We start from the raw sequence: 24,877 nt of genomic DNA, 5'->3' as shown, positions 1-24,877 counted from the left end.
AAAGTTTTGCATGAGTCTCATACACCACCTTATGCAGGGCATAGAGGAATTTTGCCAACCACTCGGTTTATTGAGAGGTATTTCTTTTGGCCTAGTATGCGTAAGGATATTATGGCATATGTACGTGAATGCATCACTTGCCAAAAAGTAAAGTTCAGTAGGCAAAAGGCCGCAGGGTTACTTCAGCCCTTACCCGTGCCACATGAACCTTGGGAAAGCATAGACATGGATTTCATGATGGGCTTGCCTCGTATACAATATGCAATGGTGCCATATGGACTATTGTGGACAGATTTAGCAAATAGGCTCACTTCATACCAGTGAAGAAGACCAGTAAACTAGACCACATGGTGAAACTGAGGTGGGCAGTACAATCCAAATTTCTAAGAATATTAAACTTCGCATTAAAGATGCTAAGTACAGATAGCTTCACTAGTACAACCACACTCACCCACACTCACTTAATGAGTACAAAAGATTTGGAGAAGCTAACAACACCATGGGTCCGGAATGGGCTGTCCCTCTCTCCCTATAAATAAAACTTTATTACAAGGAGTATTTATAGATACATGTAGAGGGTGCTCTTGCACTGGATTTCCAAGTATCAAAGATGAAAACAAAGTAAAACAAATCTCTCCGCCCAAGCGCAAATGCAAGGGGTGTTTCTAGCTTCACACCAGCCTAGTGCGGATTTCACAAGAGAAACCCAGTCTCACATAGTCTACTGTGTGGATCTTACAAGCACTCCCAGTCTCACACTAAACAAGATGCTCCTACAGAGCCTTGGTCACTTGGTCCTCAATCCTAAATGAAAACATTTGCTGAAACATCATTTTCAGTGCACGTACCTCCTCTTTGATACTTCTTCAAAGTACTTGTATCAAGAAAAGAACTCGAGGGAGAGCTTCAGCAGGTCCCTCACCTTTATTACAGAGATATTCACCAACAACTTATGTGTGTGAGAAGATGTTATTAACAAATGGCCACTCTTCCATGTATGCAAACCCTTTGCGCGAGAAAGGAGTTGAAGATGTTGGCCTGTTGTATCTTCTTGTATGCAGCCTTGTTATAGTGATAGGGTCGATGGAGATATCAACCTTGAGTACCATATTGAATCCAGCCCTGTGCTAAGGAAGAGAGATGATTACTCTGTGTGCAGCTAGTTTGCTCTAAGAAGCAACCAGGTCTTCCTTCAGTCTACCAGTTGATGGAAGATAAGAGAGAGAGTCTAGGGCTTCACTTCAGTACACCGGCTGGGCATAAGGAAGAGATAGGATTCCCCTTCGATTCAGTCCACTGCGAACAGGGAAGAGAGAGAGAGAGAGAGAGAGAGAGAGAGAGAGAGAGAGAAATGAAATGACATTAACGTCTTCAAAAGGCCAAAATGACCTATGAGACCAAAAAGGTTACAACAATTGGTGGATCTGATACAATGTCTGTGTAAGAAAAGCTAAAACAACTAAATAACTAACTCTGAAACTGAAACAACAACTATGAGGAAAAGTAAGGTACTAGGAGCTCCTAATGGGTAACATCTGGGAAGCAAAACTCCAGCAACAAAGGTAAGCATCATATACATCACTATCCAAAGATGTCTCTCATCGGTCGATGGCGGATATCCTCAATGTCCTCCATGGTGAGTACTTTGATTGGACGTCTCCCATGCTGTGCTAGTATTGTCCCGATCCTCTGTTGTAGTCTCCGCCGGTGTCAAGATGGGCCTCTCATCTTGGGACGCTTGGACCGCCCTAGCTCTATAGCCCGATCAATGAGTGTACCTCTGGTGCGGCTATACTCTGGGGCTAGCTGCAATGCCTGTTGGCTTGACTGCTCAATCTCTGGTCGAAAGAAGTTTCTAATCTGCCTCTGGAGGTGTCTCTCCCTCTCTGATCCCCTCCCTCTCAAGAGACCCTCTCTATGTCTACGCAGCTCCAGCAAGTATAATCCGAGGCATCTGTGATCCTGGTATCTCATGACTCTGGAAAGTGGTTCGAAACCCTCTCTGAACAGGCAGTGAAAACGGCCTCGTATCTCATAATATACTGGAGAGAGAGAGAGAGAGAGAGAGAGAGAGAGAGAGAGAGAGAGAGAGAGAGAGAGAGTTATATTAACGTCTATGGAAGACCCCAAGGGCCTATGAGACCAAATGTAATACAATGGTACCATGGATATACTAAGCCATGGAAAACTAAAAGAAAAAGTAAAATGAAAATATCTGACAATACATGTGATCAACAGATGATCCTGTGTAGAGTGAGATATGCTGTGATTAGCTAATGTTGATACCCGCCTCGGCCAGAACCGATGTGATGGTGGAGTGAATGTCAGGCCTCTGTGATGGGAGCGTGACATGTCGGCGGAGAACCTCATGAATACGGGTCTCTGTGTGGTGGAGGGTCCTGATGCACTGGGTTGGGGACGTTTGGCTTGCAGAATGGATGGAGCTCTCTCACTAAGAACTCCTCTGGGGCGTGGAGCTGGATTGTGGGTACGGGTGGTGGGCTCTGATGTCGTAGTAGAGGAACTGTTGTGGGCAGTAGGTTCCGATGTGGATGTATGTACCACAAAGAAATCTGTGATGGCTCTCTGTGAGGTGTCCTGTTGAAGCGGGGTTGTCTCTCAGCATGTTGCCTCAACACTACATCTCTCTGTCGTCTTAGCTCCATCAAGTACATGTCCAAGCACCTTTGATCCTCGAACTATCACCCGTGTGAGTGGTCCAAATCCCTCTCGGAAGAGGCAATGGAATCTCCCCGGTATCTTATAGTAAGCCGGGCAAGCGAGCATATAATGGGCCTCATCTTGTATTGCTCCTGTGTGATGCATACTGTGCATGTCCTCTCCTCATGTGGGATATCCTCAGCTCTACCAGTCTCTACTTTGAGGCAGTGGGAGGATACCCTGAGTTGGCCGATTGTGATACGCATGGCATGTGACATGTGTATATGTATGTATCTTGGCGTCTCAAAGAATCCATCCTCGGAGAGTCTTAAGAAGTGATCTTTGTAGAACTCACACATCTTACCAATCTCTGATGGAGACACCCATGTGTGGGTGGTGTATGTGTAGCCCGAGTAGATCTAACCGGATGATCCGGTTGATCTCTTGACGTGAGAGATCAAGGTATGGGGAATCCACGCTATACTAAAACGGGGGGAGACAGTCCATCTGTATGCCCTGTGCATGAAACCACTCGACTACTTCAGAGTACCATGCATGTGTCGGTAATGGTGGTGGCCATGTCGCTGACTAGGAGGGCAGTCCAACTCGTCTCGATTGTTCCCTCTCCCTCTCGCTCTATAATTGCATAGAGGACTCTAGTGATAGTCGTGGGAGGCGATGTCTGTCAAGCATGTATACATGCTGAATATAAGTGACGGTTTGAAAAAGGGCATCTGTAACCAGTGGGGCCACCTCAAACTCTGCATGTAGAATGTCATGTGGTACAGATGGCCTACTCCTGATCATGCGTGACATCATCACCTGCAACCTCTCTATGCTCCTCCAATGATCCTTCCCTAGGCTTGGGCCCCAAAGGGCTGCACCATACATAGCCGTTGGTCATACTAGAGTATCAAAGAGCCAGCACTTAGTGCGGGGTTCTTGGAAATGTGCTTGGAAACACTCTCTCTATACGGGCTAGGGAGGCGTGCCCCCTCGGAAGTTGGTCAGTGGTAGCTGTGGTCATGCAAAACAAAGGGCCTGTAAAAGTGACTCCTAGATACACATACTTTTGCACAATCTCCATTGGGGCATCTCTGTATATGAAAGAAAATCGTGAGGCGACTGCAGAAGATGTGTTGAAGACCTTGGTTTTGCCCAAATTGACCATAAGGTCTCTCTCCCTGCAAAATCTGTCCAATGCATTTAAGTGTTTTTGTAAACCCTCGGCTGAATCTGAGATCAAGACAATGTTGTCAGTATATAGCAATATGGACACTACGTTCTGAGCCAATGATGAACCTCTACCTCTGAAACTATCCACAAATACTGCGATCTCATCAATGTATAAGCCAAAGAGTGTAGGTGAGAGTGGGCAGCCCTGCTTAACCCCAATAGTGCTACATATATCTCCCGAGGTCCCATCAGGTGCACGTACTCTTTTCAAGTATTGCCTCAGTGCCATCACACCCCACATCATCTCATGTGAGAATTGGAGCTCCTGCAAGCGTCCTATCAATCAAGATCGAGGGACGGCGTCAAAGGCTTTGCGGAAATCCACAAAGTAGCAATACACATGTCTCTTTGAGGACCTCGCCGCCTCTATGATAGCCCGTAAAGTAAAGATATGATCCAGTGTGGAGAAGTTTCTCCTAAAGCTTGCTTGGCGTGATGCTCTGTTTCCCATCCTCTCTGCCATAGAGCTCATCATGTCCTCTAGTACTGCCCCATAGATTTTGGCCTTTGTGTGACCAATCATGATAGTCCTGTAGTTACCTGGGAGGCTGGGTCCGTGGGATCTCTTGCTTCGTGGATGGGGACAATGGTGTTGGTAGTCGAGGAGGGTGGGAAGCCTTCACAGAGTGCTCTGTTAAAAAGACTGGCAAGAATGGGAGCCAAGCTTAAAAACCTGCATAATGGGAGAGCAAAAGATCATGAGGATCTATGCGCGGAACATTTAGCCCACGGGCACCCCATGATGGGGCATGAGATTGTGAAAGAAAGTAATGCGTGGTCAGCTAGTATGGGAGGAGGAGGGATGGTGAAGTCTGAGATGTGTGGTATAAGAGCGGGAGATCCCATGAGGTAATCCACCGTACTAGTGCCTCCCCCATGGGGTAAAGATTTAAGGCTGTCCGACTGTGGCCATCTGGACAACCCATTATATATAACCAGCTCATGCATAGCCCCCGTCTCCAAGAAGTGTCTACCATATGATGTTTGATTCCCCATATCCTGGTTGGCCCTCTGGAGGCCCATCTCAGCCAAGTCAATTTCTGACAACATAATGGCATCTCCTTGGAAGTCATATGTCTGCAGTTGTTCCCCTTTTGTCCGTGCATTAAAGTCTCCCAGTAGGAGGACCTCTCCCTACTGGGAGAACTCTGCAATGTAATGGCGCATAGGGAGTCTCCCCTTTCTCTGTCAACCTGCATGCATATTCTGATTTTTCTAGTGGGAAGTAGCATATTGCAATATGCATCACTCTCAAGCCAGGCCTGGCTAATTTCATCCACATAAAACGAGCCTCCTCATTGTGTCTAACCATTGTGAGCATGCCTCTCAAATGGCTCCCGTCCATACGACACCATCCTGCTAACACACGGGTGGCACCAGTCTGGCTCCCGTCCATGTCAGCAAAATACTGGCCTCTTCACACGAGGCACTGGCCTGGCCTCAAGTGAACGAGACGCAAAAACTGGAGATGGACCAAATGGTCGGCCAATTGGTGACAGGATGACTCTGTCACTGCTAAGCTGTAGTTGCACCCAAAGATATCATGCATCCTTGTCCTTCCGGACGATGCTGAGAATCTGTTAGAGATGGGATCTAAAAAGGACAGCTACCCCTCTAGAGCCACGTACTCCTCCTGATGTGCGGGTCTCGCCTTGAAAAGCTGACTCGCACTCTTACCCGGCTATGTATGGTAAGCCACTCTCAGGGTTCTGATGAGAGAACTCTTCGCTTCAGTTCAAAGACTGCAGGAGAGAGAGGGAAAGAAAGATGTAGCTCTTTTTGTTTCAGTTGGTTGATTCCAGGAGAAGGAGAGTCCTTTTTGCTTCAGTCCATCCGGTGCAAGAAAGAGAGATAGAGGAGAAATCTTTTCGCTTCAGTTGGCTGTAGGAGTGAGAAAGAAAGATGTAACTCTTCTCGCTTCAATTGGTTGCAGGAGAAGGAGAGGGAAGATTTCCTTTCGAATGTTTCCAGCTCTTTTCCACGCTTCTCCCTGTCGGCGTGCGAAGGATGTAGGCATATGCTCACTTATGGTAGTGCTATGTGTGAACAAGGCTTAACCAAGGGCACTTTTTCCCATGTGGTTTTTCCCCTTGGACATCAAGTGTGAAAGGACACTCTAACATATAATATTTTGTACTTCTATATTATATGGATGTGGCACACATGCAAGGGTTGACTTGCATTTTGTGGATACCACACTTTTGGCTCTCTCTCTCTCTCTCTCTCTCTCTCTCTCTCTCTCTCTCTCTCATTTCTGTGTGTGAGCTTCTCTACCCTGCACCTAACCCTAATGTGCAGGTTTGTGTGTGTGAGTGTGTGAGTCCAACACCCAACATTTGGTATCAGAGGTGGGAGCTGGCCTTGATATTCTGCTGCTGCAAAAATTCCGTCGCCACTGTGGTTCCGTCCGTCGAATTCCGTCGCCGCTGTGTTTCTGTCCGTCGGATTCCGTCGCCGGATTATCTGGTTCCGTTGGAGCTCCTCTATCCAGCCACCAGGAACGGGCGGCACTAGTGGGGAGCCCACCGCCCAGCTCGCGGGCGGCACCGCCGTTCCCAGCCGGCGGCCACAGCAACGTACGTGGCTCCGTTCATGTGCTCGTCGCGGTTCCGTTCCTCCGACAGAGCCCCCAGCCGGTCGACGTCGACACCTCCTCTGCAGCCGCTGCCGACCAGCTCCGTCACCCTTCCGGCCGTCAGCGCTCGTCATTCCGACTAGCGTTCGTCCTCCACCGTCGACGTTCCTGCTCCGGCCGCCGTCCGTCCCCACCGTCGACGTTCCTGCTCCGGCCGCTCGCCCGTCGCTAGTCCAAGGCCATCGTCTACGCTCCGACTCGACCGGCACCCGTCGACTCCGAGACCCGCGCTGGCAAGGCCGCCGGCGCACCCTGTCCGACTCCAGCGACGGGAGCTTGCGTCTGAAGCGCCTCGTCGCCTCTCACTCACCTGACAGATGCACAACGCCCGTTTCTGCTGGTCCGCCTCTGTCCAGAGCACTTTTCTGCTGGTCCGCCACCGTTCAGCGCCCGTTTGCTATTCTCCCGCCTACGACTGGCCCACGGTTGCCGCTTCCATCTGCTCCGCCTTGCTGTCCTCTGCACACCTTGTGACCTGTGTGCACCCATCTGCAGCTCTGCACGCCTCCGTCTTGCCATCCGTGCTCTGCAACGACTCCCTACAACAACAACTCCCTCCAACGCCTTCACCTGCAACGACTACCTTCAACAAGGTCTTCCCGGCTGCCCAGGTACCTGTGTTTCAGTAAACAAAATAAGGTTTGCAGGCAGATTCAACAAATTTTGGGGGTTTGCCAGGTTCAAGAAATTTGGGGGATTTATCAATTTCAGGACAAATTAAAAAAAAATTGGGCATTTTGCTTTGCTTGCAATTTGGGGGTTTTTGAAATTGAGGTCAAAATCAGCAAATTGAACCTCTCTTATTTGCAGAAATTTGGGGGTTTTCAAAATTGAGGTCAAAATTGGCAAATTGGAGCTCTTACATTTGCAGAAATTTGGGGCTTTTGTGAAAATTGGCCGATTAGATGCACATTGAAGCAATTGGAGTGCATAAAAATTGGGGATTTTCTGATTGGAGCATGTAATTGGGCATTACAGCTGCGATTTGTCGCGTATGTATACACATTGAGTGTAATTGGACAATTTGGTGCAGGTTTACACTTGCTTTGGTTTGCAGGCATACATTTGCACAGGACATTTGGTTGCCTGGCAGTGCACATTGGTGCTTGGTTTGCTTGCAGTTATACTTTGTTGACATGGCACAGAATGCTACAGATGTATTTGGTGTGCTCACCTAGGAGGACAAGCTGGATGGATCTAACTACTCCCTCTGGAGTTTTATGATCCGTAATTTGCTCGTAGCCAAAGGGCTTTGGGGCATCGTGTGTGGTGATGACACACGCCCACTTACCATACAGGCAGCCACGCCTCAAAGGGGAGGTGCTCAAAGAGCTCCTCATGTAGATCCTGCTCCCACACAAGAGCAGAAGAGATGGGACTCTAGAGATGCACATGCCATGTCATTGATAGCCCTTTCAGTGAAAAGGACTATTATTCCACACATTCGTTCATGCAAGACATCGAAGCTTGCATGGGACACATTGGAAGCAATGTATCAGGTACGCAACGAGGCAAGAGTTGCCTACTTGAAGAGGCAATTGGATCTTCGTTCTATGGATGAGGGTGACTCCATGGCAGATCATCTCACCAAAGTGAAAGATTTGCAGGAACAATTGCTCAACATTGATGAGGTTATCCCAGACAGACAGATGGTCACCAACACTCTTCATTCTTTACCGCCTTCCTACTTGGGCTTTCACACCTCTCTCAACCTCTCAATGAGAGGAGGTGGTGATCCCGTCACTTTTGAAGAGCTCGTGGGTTTACTCTTGCAGGAAGAGCAAACAAGAGCAAACTTATCGAGCAACCGTGGTGGAGAAAAGGCATTTACAGCCAAGGATAAGGGTAAAGCAAAGAGCTTTAGGCATGGGGGACAACAGTCTAGCAAGGCTGGTCATGGACAGCCCTCTTCTAGTGGTGAAAAGTCTGACAAAGGGGATGCAAACAAGCCCAAAAAGAAGGGCAAATGTCACTACTGCCATAAGCCTGGACACTACATCAGTGAATGTAGGAAAAGGATTGCAAAAGAGAAAAAGAAAGAAGCAGGCAATGCAGTAGCAGACTCTTCGGATGACAAAGCACAGCAATCAGCTAATGTAATCCAGGAAGAGTACACTTTTTTGGTCACATGCACTAGTGACACACCAAGTGCTTCGGACACTGATATGTCTTGCATTGCATCTGACAGACAGAATGCATCATGGTATTTTGATAGTGGTGCTTCGAGCCACATCACTTCATGCAAAGATTTATTTCAGCACTTGGTTTATGCTTCAAATGGCCGCACTGTATCGTGTGCAGATCATACCACATATCCAGTAAAGGGAATTGGTAATGTCATACTTATTGCAGCCAATGGTGGCAATATATGTATGAAAAATGTATTGTATGTTCCAGGAATAAAGAAAAATCTGCTCTCCGTCTCAGCCATAAACGACCAACGTTTCAAGGTTGAATTTGAAGACGGGAAGTGTTTGGTAAAAGACCCATCAAAGGGTTATGAAATAGTTACTTCTGGAACATGATACAAAGGCTTGTATAAGCTGGACAGCTATGACAAGCGCACTTACGATGCAAATACAGTGGCTGCCCACACTCCTGCTATGCATGACGCAGAGCTATGGCATGCTCGTTTTGGGCATGTAAATTTTCAGAGTTTGATGCTTTTGCAGAAGCATCATATGGTTGATAATATGCCGCCTCTTGAGTCTCCACCAAGACATGTATGTGAGGGGTGTATTTTGGGAAAGATGCAACGGAAACCATTCCCCAAAGATGGAGCTGTTAGAGCTGAAAGTAAATTACAGCTCATACATAGTGATGTATGTGGTCCAATGCGGACACCATCCATAGGGGGCATCTTTACTTTGTCACATTCATTGATGACTACTCCAGGTTTGCTTGGGCTTACCCTTTGAAAGCAAAAGAAGATGTGTTTACATGCTTTCGACACTTTGTAGCAATGGCTGAAAATATGTGTGCATGTAAAGTCCAAACACTCCGCTCAGATAGAGGTGGAGAATACATGTCAAATGCATTCAAGGATTATATGCTTCAAAAGGGCATCAAACACAGTACATCCTTATACACCGCAGCAGAATGGTGTAGCTGAAAGGAAAAATAGATCTCTCATGGAAATGGCAAGATGCATGGTGAAAGCACAAAAGTTGCCTCACAAATTTTGGATGGAAGCTATAATGTGTGCAACTCATGTGTTGAACAGGTGTCCAACAAAAGCTTTGAAAACCATAACACCATTTGAGGCTTGGTATAGCCGAAAGCCAACAGTGGATTATATGCGTACATTTGGGTGTTTGGCATATGCACATGTGCCAGAACAACTCCGAACAAAGCTTGATGACAAAGCAATTAAATGCATTTTTGTGGGCTACAGCAATGAAAGCAAAGGATACCGTCTTTATAATCCAACTACACGAAGGATGTTTGTGAGTAGAGATGTGGTATTTGCTGAAAATTCAGAACAGCCCATGGTCAGCTTGTATAAAAGCAATGATACAGGCTTACAGGACATGTTTGATGGACTTTTACCCATTGCAATCAGGGGGGATTCAGATCAGCCAGCCCCTACACAAGAAAATCCACATGTAGAACATGTGGAACAGCCAGCCATTCAGCCCCCTTCTGTGGAAGAAGTGGAAGATCTTGTCAGGAAAGAGCAAACAGCCATAGACACAGCCAAGTCAGTGCCAAGATGGTTGCTGAAAACTTTGCAAGAAAGCAAACTTGCAGCTCCACTCACAGGTAGAACAAGGGCTAGTTCCAGCCATGCTTTGAATGTACATCGTGGGGAGTCTGCATTCGCAATGGGTGGTCTCTTTGATTTAGAAGAGCCTTCTTCTTATGAAGAAGCACATGAGAATGAGCATTGGTTGCAAGCTATGCAAGCTGAAATTTCTTCTATCATGAAGAATAATACATGGGATCTTGTGGAATTGCCTAAAGGCAAGCATGTAATTGGCACAAAGTGGGTGTACAAAGTCAAAAGAAAGTGTGATGGTACTATTGACAGGTACAAAGCAAGACTTGTGGCTAAAGGCTACTCCCAGAAAAAGGGAATAGATTATGAAGAGACTTTTGCTCCTACTTCGAGAATGACCACAATAAGATCTGTGATTGCATTGGCTGTCCATAAAGGATGGAAAGTGCATCAATTGGATATCAAAACTGCATTCTTAAATGGGGATTTACAGGAGGAAGTATATGTAAATCAGCCCATTGGTTTTGTAGTTCCTGGTGAGGAACATAAAGTATGCAGGTTGCACAAAGCATTGTATGGGTTAAAACAAGCTCCAAGAGCTTGGTATGATAAGATACATGCTCATCTAACCAGCCAAGGTTATGAGAATAGTTCAGCTGAAAGCACATTGTATGTGAAGAAAACCAATGCCGATATTCTCATAGTCATCTTGTATGTAGATGACATGCTCATTACAGGTACAAGCAAAGCACAAATTTCAGATTTCAAAGCTGATTTGAAAGCTGAATTTGATATGTCAAATTTGGGGCCTTTACACTACTATCTCGGCATACAGTTTATGCATACAAATGATGGCATTGTTATGCAACAAACTAAGTACATAAAAAGTTTGCTAAAAAGGTTTCACATGGATGAATGTAAGCCCATTTCTACTCCGGTAGAATCAGGTGTACGGCTTACTATGCATGATATTGGAGAGCCTTTTGAGGCCGGCCTTTATAGCCAGGCAGTGGGATGCCTCATTTACTTGTGTAACACGAGGCCAGACATATCTTTTGGGGTGTCTTTGTTGAGCAAATTCATGCACAGCCTAGGCATAAAGCATTGGCAAGCAGTCAAACGCATTTTTCGATATCTTAAGGGTACCCTGGATCTTGGTTTGTTCTATCCCAGGGGGGCAGCTTGCAGCTTTATGCATACAGTGATTCAGATTGGGCTGGTGATTATGATACCAGGCAATCCACCAGTGGGAATTGTTTTTTTCTTGGCAGCTCATGCATATCTTGGTTGAGTAAAAAGCAACCCGCTGTTGCTACATCTACTTGTGAGGCTGAGTACAGGGCAGTCTTTACAGCTACAGTAGATTGTGTATGGTTGAGGAGACTATTGGCTGATCTTCGTGAGTGTCGGCAGACACCCACCACCATTCTCACTGATAGCCAGAGTGCTATGGCCGTGGCATGAAATCCAGTATTTCATGCACGTACCAAGCACATAGAGATTCATTATCACTATGTCAGAGAAAGGCTACATGCAGGGGAGATCAGTTTATCTTATTGCCCTACACAGGATAATGTTGCAGATCTATTCACAAAGGCTTTACCTCGAAGAGAAAAATTTGAAGCTTTCCGCAAAGCTTTGGGCTTACTCTCATACAGAGAGTGATCTGCTACCTTGTACAGGTTCACACTTCCACTACAGGGGGGATTTGTAGGCATATGCTATGATAGTGCTATGTGTGAACAAGGCTTAACCAAGGGCACTTTTTCCCATGTGGTTTTTCCCCTTGGACATCAAGTGTGAAAGGACACTCTAACATATAATATTTTGTACTTCTATATTATATGGATGTGGCACACATGCAAGGGTTGACTTGCATTTTGTGGATACCACACTTTTGGCTCTCTCTCTCTCTCTCTCTCTCTCTCTCTCTCTCTCTCATTTCTGTGTGTGAGCTTCTCTACCCTGCACCTAACCCTAATGTGCAAGTTTGTGTGTGTGAGTGTGTGAGTCCAACACCCAACAAAGGAGTCAAAACGGCGCCCAGTTCTTCGCCAGCCAGCCAGCCAGCCACCTTCTTTTCGCCACGTCGACTACCATGTTGGAGAAGAGGGGAAGTTATACATGGCCAGCCATGCTTTATTATTATTATACTTTTTGAATACAACTAGCCTTCATAAATGATACATGTCCTTTTATACAAATGATTTAAAAGTTTGGGTGTCCCTTGGGGTGTTCACACCCATTATTAATGTGGGTGTGAACACTCCACCTTATAAAATATAACTAAGCCTTTTACATGGTTTTAGATCCCTTCGACGGCTAGTTTTGGTGCTTGCAAAAAGCCAATCGCAAACCAACAAGCAAAGGCATCCACACAGTCTCGTAGCTAGTAGTTATGGAGTAAATCTTTTATCTTCGCACATACACAAAATAGAACCAAAGCCTAGTGAACCTATGGAGGAGGACCCTCTTGAACTTGAGGAGATTCTCCAAATTGAGCAATTTCTCTTTCATAAGGAAAAGAGGCTCCTTGAGGCCGTTTACAGCGGCGGTTTCTAGTGAAGTTTCCCAACTATCCTGCAATGGATGTTAAATGGTTGGATGAACAAACTCAGATTTGGATGCCTACTTGGAAGCTTTTCTGTTGCGGTCGACTATTTAGAAGAGGTGGGAAAGGTTACCATTTGGCTCCTTGAATAACAAGGTATTCTTAAATAAAGCAAAGATGGATTCTCATTGGATCTTTCTATGCATTTGGACGCTAGTTTGACTAGTGAATCATCCTCGGGATGTCGAGTGTTTAGGCTTTGTTGATATGATTAGTAGTCCCGTGACATGGGCTGGTATTGCCAGAGGGATGGGAGCTTTGCTGATATGATCTGTAGCTCTTCTAGTAGTGCTAGTGTGAGTAGTAGGCCTGGAGGTGTGACCAGTATGACTGGGAATGCTGGTGTTCGGGGTCATCTAGTATAACTAGATCCCTGGGTGAGATACATGGCTTGAGAACAGGGGATTTCAAATGCATGTTTGCATATGCATTTCATTTTGTGTATGTCGGAGACAAAAGATTTATTAGATGCATGAATTGTTTTCGTGTCTTGCATGTGTGTGTACATCTGGTCTCGTACCGCTGGGGATGCCTAGAACTACTGGCTACAAGGTTGTGTGGATGCCTTTGCTTGTTGATTAGTGATTTGCTTTTTGCAGGTGTCAATATGGCCATCGAAAGTCCCAAAATCCATATTTAGGACTTCGTTAAATTTTATAAGGCGGAGTGTTCACACCCACATTTTAAAAATGGGTGTGAACACCCCAATGGGAGGACTTTAACTATTAGTGAAATCCATTATCATTTACGTGGGACTTTAGGCACATTAAAATTAAAGGCATCGATGGCCATGTGTGTGTCTCTTGGAGCCTTCGCATGTATACAGCAAGGTGGTCGACGTGGGGGGAGGACAGCTGGCTAACACTGGACTCGGGCTCATTATCTTCCAATCGACAAAGTGAAGCGTTGGACTCTCTCTTGTGCACGGATGGGCGGAAGTGCTGGATTCCCTTTCCCTCACTGACGGACTGAAGCATTCAATGCTCTTTCTCTCTAATAGGTGGCCTTGAAGCGTTCGAGGCTCTCTCTCTCTCTCTCTCTCACACACACACACACACAACATTGAATGAGAAGAAGTGTCTCTCTCTCCCTCACACCAGACTGAACCAGGGACTGCGACATAGAGGGTTGGGGACAGGTGGTCATAAACTTTGTTTTTCCCCACAAGGCAATTTGCTGCATACAGGCTGCGTACAGAGTCTTCATCTTTCCATCAGTACTGGGCTGCATACAGGGTGATACAGCAGGCCATCATCTTCAACTCCTTTCTCACACACACAAGGTCAGCATACAAGGAAGGGCAGCTAATTGTCACCATCATCTGCTTACACACACACAAGCGGTTGGTAAACCCCTCAGTAACTTAAGTATGGGACCTGCTGAAGCTCTTTCTCGAATTCTTTTCTTGATACAAGTGCCTTGAAGGAGTATCCAAGACAAGGTATGTGCTAGAAAGGATGTTGTACATATATGTTTCAACTTAGGATTGAAGACTAGATGAGCAAGGCTCTCTAGGTGCATCTAGCCTAGTGTGAGGCTCGGAGGGTTTGTGAGATCCACATACCTAACTATGTGAGATTGGGCCTCTCTTGCGAGATCCACACTAGTTCGGTGTGAAGCTATAAACACCCCTTGCCTTCGGCTTGGGCGGAGGACTTGTTTTATTTGTTTTCATCCTTAGTAACTTGGAAATCTGGTGCAAGAGCACCCTCTATATGTATTTATAAATACTCCTTGTAATAAAGTTTCTTTTTAGGGGGGGGGGGGGGGTTGGGGCGCTGTTCTGGACCCATTGTGTTGTCGAGTCTTTAAAACCTTCAATACTCACTAATTTAACTGTGGGTGGATGTGGTTGTAATTGGTAAAGCTATCTGCACTGACTGTCTTTAATGTGAGGTTTAATATTTCTGGGAATTTGGATTATATCACCGACCTTGGTTTCAGTCCTTCCGTGCTTTTGCCACATGTTTCTCGATAAGTGGTGCAGGCAGACAAGTTTGTAGTCGGATCAGTTTTATGGTGGAGGATTATAGAGCTGACACCCCGGAGTTGGCCATTCGCATTCTTAGCCAGGGGGCTAGTTCCTCGTCTCGTGAGCGCTTGTGGAGCTCATTTGGTCACATCGCGTCAAAGAAGAAATCGCCTTGGCATAGCAAAGGCGAATGATCTAGTCTTTGTTAATGCAAACTTGCGTTTGCTTAACAAGGTTGTTGGGAAGTTCATGGAGGAGTGCTTCATTGGCTTTGGGCCTCATAGCGATGGTGACAGTTGGTAGTCCCAGAGCAGAGGGAGATGCAGTTGATGCGGATTTTGCTGATGCCACATATGCAGAGCTATCATTCCCATGATTGATCATTATACTATGTAGTTTTGATTTATCATGTATTATTGATAATTGATTCACTTGTCCATTTTGGAGTTCTCTCAGTATATTATGTTTTGTACGTCTATAATTTGATTCATCTAAGTATATCTTTATGCTGTATTAGCGGACATGCAAATTTCACATTGTGAAGTTTTCGTCCAAGTTGCAATCAATTGATATTGTGTTAATTATTTCTATCTTTAGTGGTGCATATGCCGTATCAACTACCTTTTTGTTGTAATAGTTTTTTCTATTTGTTATGATCCTTAGTGCTAGGCTTCATTATGGCTGAGTGTGCCGTGTATCTCCGGAGCTCTGAGAGAAACTCTGTACATAGATCTTTGAATGTATGCTCTTATGTGTGTGTGTGTGTGCGTGGGAGGTGTGTGTGTGGGAGCATATATTGATACCAAGTTCTACATCCACTATTGGGCACTGATGATGTTAGTGGGGATGTCGTAGTATGCCATTGATGGAGTTGATGGCTTATTGTCTTGTGGATGACTACCATAAGGTTATAAATTACACATTCTTATAAGGTGAATTTAGGCATCCTCCTGGATTCATCTAGGTATATGTATATCTATAATTTCAATGTAATTTGGTTTTAAAAAAAATAATCAAAAGTGAATATATAACGTGATGTTCCCACATTTCCCCCATCCCCGAAACGTCTCGTTTCCAAGGTCAAAATGTTCCCCCGTTCCCGTTCCTTGGTAACTCTGATTGCAAGGTCACAAGACAAACATTAAAAGGCTGCCGATAAGCATAGAAGGGGATTGGATGTTAAAGAGAATGATTGGGTATTGCTGAAATTTGAGAAAGCAAGACTTAGCAAGAGGCTTGTCAAAGAGGGTGCATATCCTAAACTTGCAACCAGGTACTATGGGTCTTTTCGAGTGATCAAGAATATCAATGAAGTGGCTTTCAGGTTGTCATTGTGTAGTCGTTGGATTATACACAATGCTTTTCATGTGAGTCTCCTTCACAAGTAGGGCCGGAGCCTAGTAAACTAGTCATTGAGAATCCACCAAAAGTGGATAAGCTTGAGGAGATTTTGCAGCTAGAACAGATTGTGTATGACAAGGAACGCAAGCTTGTTGCAAGCAAAGTTGTCATGCGTCACCTTGTGAAGTTCAAGAACTATCTTTCCATTGATGCTAAATAGGTGGATGAAGAGTTCTTTAGAGATTGCCCGCACTTGCTTCAGATGTATTTGGATGCTTTTCAGTTGCAGACAACTGTTTAGAAGCCAAAAAGGTGAGGGGGGGGAGGGGGGGGGAGGGATGTCACCATTTGGCCACCCAATTGGTCCACCTGTGCTTTCTCATTATGTATATACATTGGAATGGTGTCCAATGCAGTTGTATATGCCGGGGATTGATGCTACTCATGTGATACTGTGGATTTGGCTTTCCGTTGGGACTTGTGATTATGTGTACATGCCCAGAAATGCTTGGAGGATTGGTGTTCCATTGGGTATGGTACCTCGTGTACTTGCCTGGAACACGTCTACTTTGGTATAGTCTCATGAATGGGGATTGTCCACACCAATGTTGCATTGCATAGCATCTGTATGCGCTTGCAAATGAAATTTGCATGTTGTTTTCATGCTTGCTTGACTAATGTGTAGTTCTGGGTAAGGGGACGCCTTAACCGCTCCCTACAGGAGGCATACAAATCAGAAGAAAAAATACACATTTTTAGATTACTTAACTAATACAAATAATGGACATTATTTGCAACATTAAAACTGAAAATGACAAGGAACACTTGACATCATTATTGGGGCCGGAAAGGCCCCTCCTCCCAATTCGTATTTCACAAGTGTTCACGAGCCTCAAGGCCAGATTTCTCCATAACATGGAGTGAATACAACTGAAAAACAATAAGATTTTGGTCGATGTAGAATCGGTTGTTGGAGTAGACCAAATCACAGGCAGTCTCCCACCTTCACTGGGTAAACACCTGCCCTCACTGGTCTTTTGGGACCGTGCACCAACAGGCACGCCCATACTAACGCTTCGTAAGGTAAAGCACCGTGGAGGGAGTGATACCTGGTGCTCCATAGTAAGCTTTTCTCCCAGTTTTCCTCATATCTCAACGGCCTTCACTGGCTCCTCTAAATGTGAGGGCGCGGTAAGGGTAATCACGGGAAAAATCACCATCCCAGTGGCCTTCCATGGTGAAGGCAACTAGGGGTGATGCTTACCTGACAAGACTTGTAAAAACAACATTTAATTTTAATACTATCTGAATTTGAAAATACGGAAACAAGTACCTGACAAAGATTCAATAGTGAGGACTCTAAACAAGGATAAATTGAAGTACTGGAGCCTTTTATAACAAAAGGTGATTACGAACACATATAATCATGTTTCGGGTGGACATCCCGGGCGGAGAACCCTTATTGACACTCTTTAGCACTTAGAATTCCCAATCATTATCTGGCTCTGAAAGAGTTAGGTCAGAGAGTGGCAGTGAAGCATTTTTCAGGTGAAGTAGAGATTTTTGGCTTTTTTGGTGCATCTTGAAACTCTTCATCTTCATTTTTAGCCACCAGGTTGGCATGATTCTTATCTTTTTCTTTTGCCATTCTTTGGTGAAGGTGCACTTGATAGCGTTCCCTTGTTCTTGCCCTTCTGTTTTGTGAAGAAAGTTGAAACCCTTCTCTAAGTCAATGCTGGTAGCAGTTGTCCTCATCAATGAGAATGGCAAGTTGCAACCATGTTTTCGTACAACATCTCCCTAGATACCCGAAGTGTGGACAGCACTTCTTTGAATTCAATCTCTTCAACGTTGGAGAAGAGAACGGCCATTTTGGGGAAGAGAACGGCCGTTTGTCATCTTCAAACGGCTTTTTTGTCATCTTCATCAATGTTGGCTTTTAGGTCACCCAGTTGTTGCAAGAGAGAACCTATGGTGCTGAGGTGGTCTTGAAGAGAATGGTGCTCTTACATTTTGAGATTGTAGTATTTTTGTTTGAGAAAGATTTTAGAATTGTTAATTTTATTCCCAAATAGATTCTCAAACTTATCCATGCCTCCTTTGAAGTTTTGTTGAAGTCGAGGTGATGTATGAGATTGTCTGCCAGCTCAAGAGACCTATATGTGCCAAAGCTCGGTCATTCTGTCATTCCAGGCTTGCATGGCTGGTGATGTAGGAGCACCTTCAGGTTTTTTCTCTGTTCCCTTCATGACATTACAAAGCCCGTCGTGGATGAGTAATAATCTGATCTTTGTTTGCCATGTGGGAAAGTTAGCTCCGGAGAACTTCTCGAAAGCAGCATTGCTTCGGTGTAGATCCATAGTGCATGTAGAGGCTAAAAAATGACAGCTTAGGAGTCTGAATGTAACAGATATGCAGTTCGTCAATGTTATTGAGGTATGAATCTCATTGGCTGCAAGCTGGAGCAAGTCTTTGTTGAAGACAACAACACATGGACGATGAGAGAAGCAAGGTAATGAGAAGGATGTGCTATAAGCAAGCGGTGCAGCGACAGGAGGTGGGTCGAGCTGGAGTCACTGATGGCAGCGCTGGCAAAACGCCATTCTGAAGAGGCACACAAGGACTTGGCTTGTGGCCAAAGGGCGGTGGCTATTCAGGCTGGGCAGAGGAGCACCAGATGCGTAGGAGGGAGAGAAGGTGGGCTGAGAAGAAGAGCAGAGGCACTGATTTTGCAGCTCACAGCGGCAGCATGGTGGTGGGCGCCAGTGACGGCATTGTGCAGACCGGCGCCATGCAGCAGTGACGGGATTTATGACGCATGGGCAAGGATAGACGGCGGGTGCAACGTTGAGAGGTGCAAGGCGGAGTAGTTGGGCTGTGCAAATTGGGCAGCGCACGGAGCATAGATGTTGGGCCTCTAATCTAAGCATGTAGCTTTTCACATCTGAGCCGAGCACTCTCCGTTTCATCACATGGGGTCGGGGGGCAGAGCAGAGCGAGGAGGTGAAAAACGGAAGGTTGTTGAACTCCAGCTCTGATACCATTTGATGGTCCATGGTTAGACAGGTGAGCTGAGCTAGGGCAGTTGATATAGAGGCACGCTAGTGATAGAGAGAGAAATACTCAAGAGATATATGTTTGCATGACTCAATGTGATTGATTGATGTGGTGGTTTTAAGCTTCACCAAGTACAATGCTTTTATAGCCTTAGAGGCTTCTCTGAGTGACATCATCGCTTATGTAAACAGGAATATAATATCTAGATATTATCCACTCTAAGAGTGGGTTCACACTCTTACTCACCCACATAAGTGAGTGTTCACACATAAAAGAACAATAGCCTTTTTAGGGGCTGTTCACACTCAGACACACAGGTACACACTCTGACTCTGATATACCCAACAGGAGTGTAGGGGCCTGCCAAGTGACTGACAGCTGTGGTTTTTGGTGGGAACGGCTGCTGTTGGTGTAAGTTGTAACTGGCAGAACCCCTGGTAATAGGAGTCTTTGTCCTCGTGACAACACTGCAGTATCTCCTTCCCAGACACTCCTGTAGAGGAAGGGGCTGTGGAAGATGCAGGCCAGGCAGAGGAAAAGGAAAAAAGAGGAGCTAACAGAAAGGACTGGGTGCAGAGAAGTAGCTGGCGCAAAAAGAACACTGAAAGGAGGGTGGGTGGGCAGACAATGAAGCGGCTTGCGGGAGGACGATGGGTGGAGGAGCAGCAGGACGGCGGAAGGAGGACAGAGAGAGGCAACTGGGGAAGGAAGGGGGGATGGAGACTGAGGGTTGACCAAAAGCAGGAAGGAGATGACGAACAGAGCAGCTGGGTGGGAAGCTCCAGGAGGACGGCTGGAAGATGGCAGAAGGCAGAGAGGGGGGAGGGGGTGGCGGAAGGCTGAGGCGCACTATTTGCAAGTGGGAGGGAGCGACGGGGGAGCTCCAGCTCCTCGTTTTTGGTGAAAACACAATGCATGTTTGGTGGTGATTTGGGGTGGCGGAAGGCTGAGGTGCACTATGTGCAGGTGAGAGGGGGCGACGGGGGGGCTCCAGCTCCTCGTTTTTGGTGTTCTTTTCGGAAAAAAACACAATGCATGCTTGGTGGTGAATTCTTTTTTTTTTCTTTGTTGGTTCGATCCTTTAGGTGTTGCTGCCTCCTGAAGATCTTGTTGTAGGGGATGTGCTACAGGTAGTTGATCGTGAGGCAGCACTACATGCGGGCATCTACTGGGGTTATAGAGTGCGGTATGCAAGTTGTTTAAGTGCAGTTTTTGAGGAGTGCCCATTTGAGGTAATAATGACTATTTTGTGGTTGAATGGTCTGGTGTAATTCAAGTCAACAGGTTTTAAGACGTTTCTCTCCAAGGTAAGTACATGTCATCCTCATCTAGATGAAACGTGAATTACACAGGGCAAATATGATTATTGTATTGGGACTTCAGAACATGGCAAGAAAGTCAGACCTACGGAGCTCTTGATACCAAAGTGCAGGTAAGCATGGCTGCTTTTAGATGAATTTTTGTGCAATGAGCCATCTTGGGATCCTTAGTTTCTTTTTGCATGTCAAGTCATGCTGAATATTAGGTTTATGAACAGGAAATGGGTCTCTTTGATTTCCACCACTGGTTTTTAACCAGTGGAATCATTTATGTTGCAGGCACTTGCTAATCGCTTTTGGAGGTCTTAGTGGACTTGAAGAGAGTTTGGAGCTTGACAGAAGACTTAAGGTTTGTCTTATGGAACTCAAACATGCAGGCCCTAAAGTTTAAGAGATTTGAGTCATCGTGCCAACTCTTTCTTCTAGGATTGTGATCTCTACCGCTTTCTGTAAATGGCCTATTGCCGGATGGGATTTGAAATCTGATCTTCTTTTATCTTTTTATAGGCATTTCCACATATCTTCATACTGCTTTTCCTATGTTTTATATGGCCTTTCAAGGACGTTCAAGCAAGTAATGCATGCCCCATCATGGGAAGCATGCCTATGTGGGTCCCATGTGACCCCTCTTCCTTTGTGGGCAGTGCTTGGGTGATCTATATAAAAAGTCGACGAGTTTAAAAAATATGGATTAATCAAGGGGTTAGAAACCTGAAACAACCTCGATGCACATGCATGCTTGTGCAAATGAGAATTCAGCCTACATCAGGTCTAAGCAAATCTGGATGTTATGCATGCACCGAGCACTCAAAATCCGTGGATGGCAGAATAGTTCTCTCTCTAAGCACATGCTTGCTGATTTCCTCTATGTTTTTGTAATATATCCAAGACCCATAAGTGTTCCTCATGCTATTTCTCCGCTAATAGTAAATGCAATGTAATATTTGCATACTTATTTGTAGTTCTCCTGTGCCCTAGAAAAGCCAGCCATTGGCGGTTGGATCGAAATGTGTGATGAGGTTGTTCTCAACTTGGTTGATCTTGTTTAGGTCAATGAGTGTAGTTGAGCTAGAGTTCAGTTGGGGCTATTTAGTAACCAACACGTGGTAAGTACACCGTCAAGAGGTGGGTGATCCAATCCATTCCAGGCAGTCCCTGAACCCTGGTGTCCCATACTATAGCTGTATACTGGTCCAGGTGCCAGGTTTAGTTAAGCATAGGCTTGATCCACTTCAATGCCCACTTGGAAATTGATCAAAGTGGACCCTAAAAATGAGCCCAATACTCATCTAAAGTGTTCAGACTTCCTACATGCAATGCACCTAGTGTAAATTAACTCATCATATGCCAGTTCAATTATGACGTTGAGGGTCTTAACAGAAATTCAAGTCAGAGCTGCTGCTGTTACTTTTAAAGTAAATTTAGAAGAAAATGGTTTACAGCAGCTTCCATAACTCATTCAGGCATGCACACATAGCCCACATGCCACATTCTATATTGAAAGGCTCAAATAGTATGAAGCACAAGCCTTAATGCTACCCGCAAAATAACCAGTCTGAAGATTCAGCTTCAGATTAGTTGCAGGGCATTGCTATAAACGAGAAGTCCAGACAGTTTGAAGCAGAAATGAGCAGCTTATTGCTTCTCATAAGTTGGATGTATGGAGCCTTAGTGCAAGAGTCACCTAGGCAGAGATGCTTCGTGTCATGTGGGCATGGTTGTTGACTATTATCATAGAACACTTGAGCATGTGTGCTACGGTTTTCAGAAATAGAAAGAAGAGCGGAGTCAAACACATACAGCACACACACGAGTCCTAAACTACTGTCTGAACTATGTTCAAGAAGAAAGAATTACAACTGAAACTCAAGTGCTGAGAATGCAAACACCTGCAGAAGATCTCCTTGGCCAACCCACGTGTAGAGAAACTCTTTGTAGAATGCCTTTCCTGAGGAGCAGCAGTTGAAAATTATGATTTTTAAAATATGCGTATATATAGCATCAGATGTGCTGGTTGGCCACTTTATGCTGCTGTCAGTCTGCCCACGACTCATTCCCACTGGCTGACTGCCACGTGCTACCCGCCTGCCTGGCTGCTGTCCACTGCTGTGCACACTGCCTGATGCTGGTAATTAATGACCGTCTGCCATGTGGCTGCCACCTTGCACTACTACGAGAGGTGTGTCACATCTATTATGAAGATTTATTTTAAGTACAGATGTATCAGTTTGTTTTGAATGTGATGTTTCCAGGATCAATCAAAGTTACCTCTGTTTCTTTACTGTGCAAAAGTTTCACTCAACTTTTATCCAACTCTTGCACAATGTTGGTGCCTAATGTCCAATTTGAGTGAGTGGTCTCAATTAGTGTAGTTGGCCATCATGTATTCATGGGTTTTTTTTTTTACCATAGGCACAGAGCATCACTGGCTTGTTCGATCAATATCTCAATACCTGTCCGAATCAAGGAAGCAGAACCATAAGGACTGAGGTATGATTTATTGGTTGCATTAGAATTTGGGAAAAAGCTGTGACCCTCAGTCTTTGTGGAGGTACTCACGGGTTTCCTCACATGGTCTCTAGCACCCTCAAGTGTTTATAGTATGGTTCAAGTATTAAAGGGCGATGGAGTCTTCTCAAAGTTTTAAAGTTTAGTAGCATTTCAAAGGACTTTTTCAAAACACTACTAAAGGCCGCTAAAGGCTTAGTGCATTGTAATTTATAAAACTAAGAATTAGCTGTTTCTATTGAAGTGGTTGACCTTGGCTAATTGATATCTATTGAAAAATGCTGTGCTTGATCTGTATGGATCCGTATTGAAGCTGACAGTTTTTAGTCAGCTGTCCTGAGTTGTAACAGAACAGCCACTTCAGGCTGCATGGAACAGTTGAAGTACTGTTCTGCTAGCAGAAAAATGATGCCCATGGACTGCCAATGACCACTGAACATACTGGCTTGAAATGCGGAGGAAATAGCGTCTTCGATATATAACTGGCCCTTGAATGCCTATGTTGAGTAACATTCCAATGGCAGCACTCAGTCTTGTTGTATGTCCCAATCTATGTTATCTTGGATCAATGTTGTACTCAAATATTCGAGAGTGCCTGTTGTGACGTGTTAGAAACTTCTACTAGCAGTTCCGGATGCAAAAGGTTTGAATTGGCCTCTTTAGTTTCGTGTACCATCATGGTTCAAGACGTTATATAACAAGCAAATGGTTTATAGTTTGGGTATTTCAAGGAATTTTAACTTCTAGTCGATGAAAAACTTGGCTTGGAGTTGTTGATGCTGACTAATCTAATTATTTAATGTGGGATCTACTTACAGGAAGCAATTTTAATTTCTCTTCAGTTTCTGCAAGAAGCTGTTCAACAAGCCATCTGCCCTTCCTAAACACAGGCAGTAGGACTCTGAAAGATGCTTTCCAATATTCTCACGAGGTAGTTTGTCGGAGTATTATGAAGGGGATGCTTTCGCTTTTCCTATTTCAGTTTGAAGCTTAAGATTGGTTTTGAAAGTTCTCCTGTGATGCTTTTACAGGTGATCATTTATGCTTTTTAAAAGTGTGCAGCAATGACTCCTTTTTGAGATGTGTTCTCCCTATGCTTTTACAGGTGATCCATGTTTCTTCATGCTTATAAGTGTGCAGCAATGACTCCTTTTTTTGAGTAGAGGATGACAGATCTTTGAGGAATGCTTTCTTTTGGAAAGCTTGATCGGTCGACTAGGGTACACAGTCAGTTTCATAGGCTGCTTCCATCGTCAGTTTCATAGGCTGCTTCCATCAAGTGGATTGGTTACTCCAAGTTAAAAGCTTAAGGAATATGGAACACTACTTTTCTCAGCTGAAAGGAAACCTCAAGGAGGCAATGTGAGAAAAAAATCCCACATGGTCGGTACTCTTAGGTAGGCTTTTGAGATCTTGTGAGCATAACGTTCTTTTCAAAGTCAGCTCTATGATTTACGAGTTTTTCAATCAGGGCTTTCTGTTTGTTGGCTCTTGCCAACTCATCTTGTTTAAGAACAGAAGGTTCTCTATTGTTACAGTTTTGGTTTTACCCCTTTAGTAAGAGCCATGCCTTAGCTAGGCTTTAGGACGATGCGGTTTCAGGGCCCCTATAGATCCCAACCTTACCTTCATCATTGTTTTTCATATAACTAGTCTGTTGGCTCATTGTAGTTTGTTAAGTAACTGGGTTCAGGTAATCATCTTCTTTGTGGTTCATATTTTCCTTCACAGTGTAGAGTTTTTTATTATAGCTGCAACAAAGCTGATATAGGTGCATTACAGTGAGTTGAGATTCCAAATTTTTAAGTAGTGGGTTGTA

General features: G+C 44.9%; 1 protein-coding gene across 4 annotated transcripts in view; it reads left to right on the top strand.

Moving 5' to 3' along the window:
• Positions 1-24,841, top strand: part of LOC147603741 (methyltransferase C9orf114 protein) — a 61,735-nt gene extending 36,894 nt beyond the window's left edge. Inside the window, exons 7-13 of one of the 4 annotated variants that reach the window (XR_015265487.1) lie at positions 20,348-20,463; positions 20,584-20,663; positions 20,830-20,899; positions 22,963-23,040; positions 23,390-23,596; positions 23,877-23,989; positions 24,164-24,441. Coding sequence is in view for 3 of the 4 variants with exons in the window: in XM_086795787.1 (XP_086651913.1) it covers positions 20,348-20,463; positions 20,584-20,663; positions 20,830-20,899; positions 22,963-23,040; positions 23,877-23,942 (410 nt within the window). In the remaining variant the exon portion in view is untranslated. Of the gene's footprint in view, positions 1-20,316; positions 20,464-20,583; positions 20,664-20,829; positions 20,900-22,962; positions 23,041-23,389; positions 23,597-23,876; positions 23,990-24,089 lie in introns of those variants that run through there. The other 3 variants (XM_086795787.1, XM_086795788.1, XM_086795789.1) reach the window with 3 other exon arrangements.
• The last annotated feature ends 36 nt before the right edge of the window (positions 24,842-24,877 follow it).

The sequence above is a fragment of the Cibotium barometz genome, chromosome 63 (assembly GCF_041138505.1).
Source record: "Cibotium barometz isolate CiBa-2024 chromosome 63, ASM4113850v1, whole genome shotgun sequence".
In the NCBI taxonomy this organism is placed as follows: Eukaryota; Viridiplantae; Streptophyta; class Polypodiopsida; order Cyatheales; family Cibotiaceae; genus Cibotium; species Cibotium barometz.
This window is presented reverse-complemented; position numbering and strand designations above follow the sequence as displayed.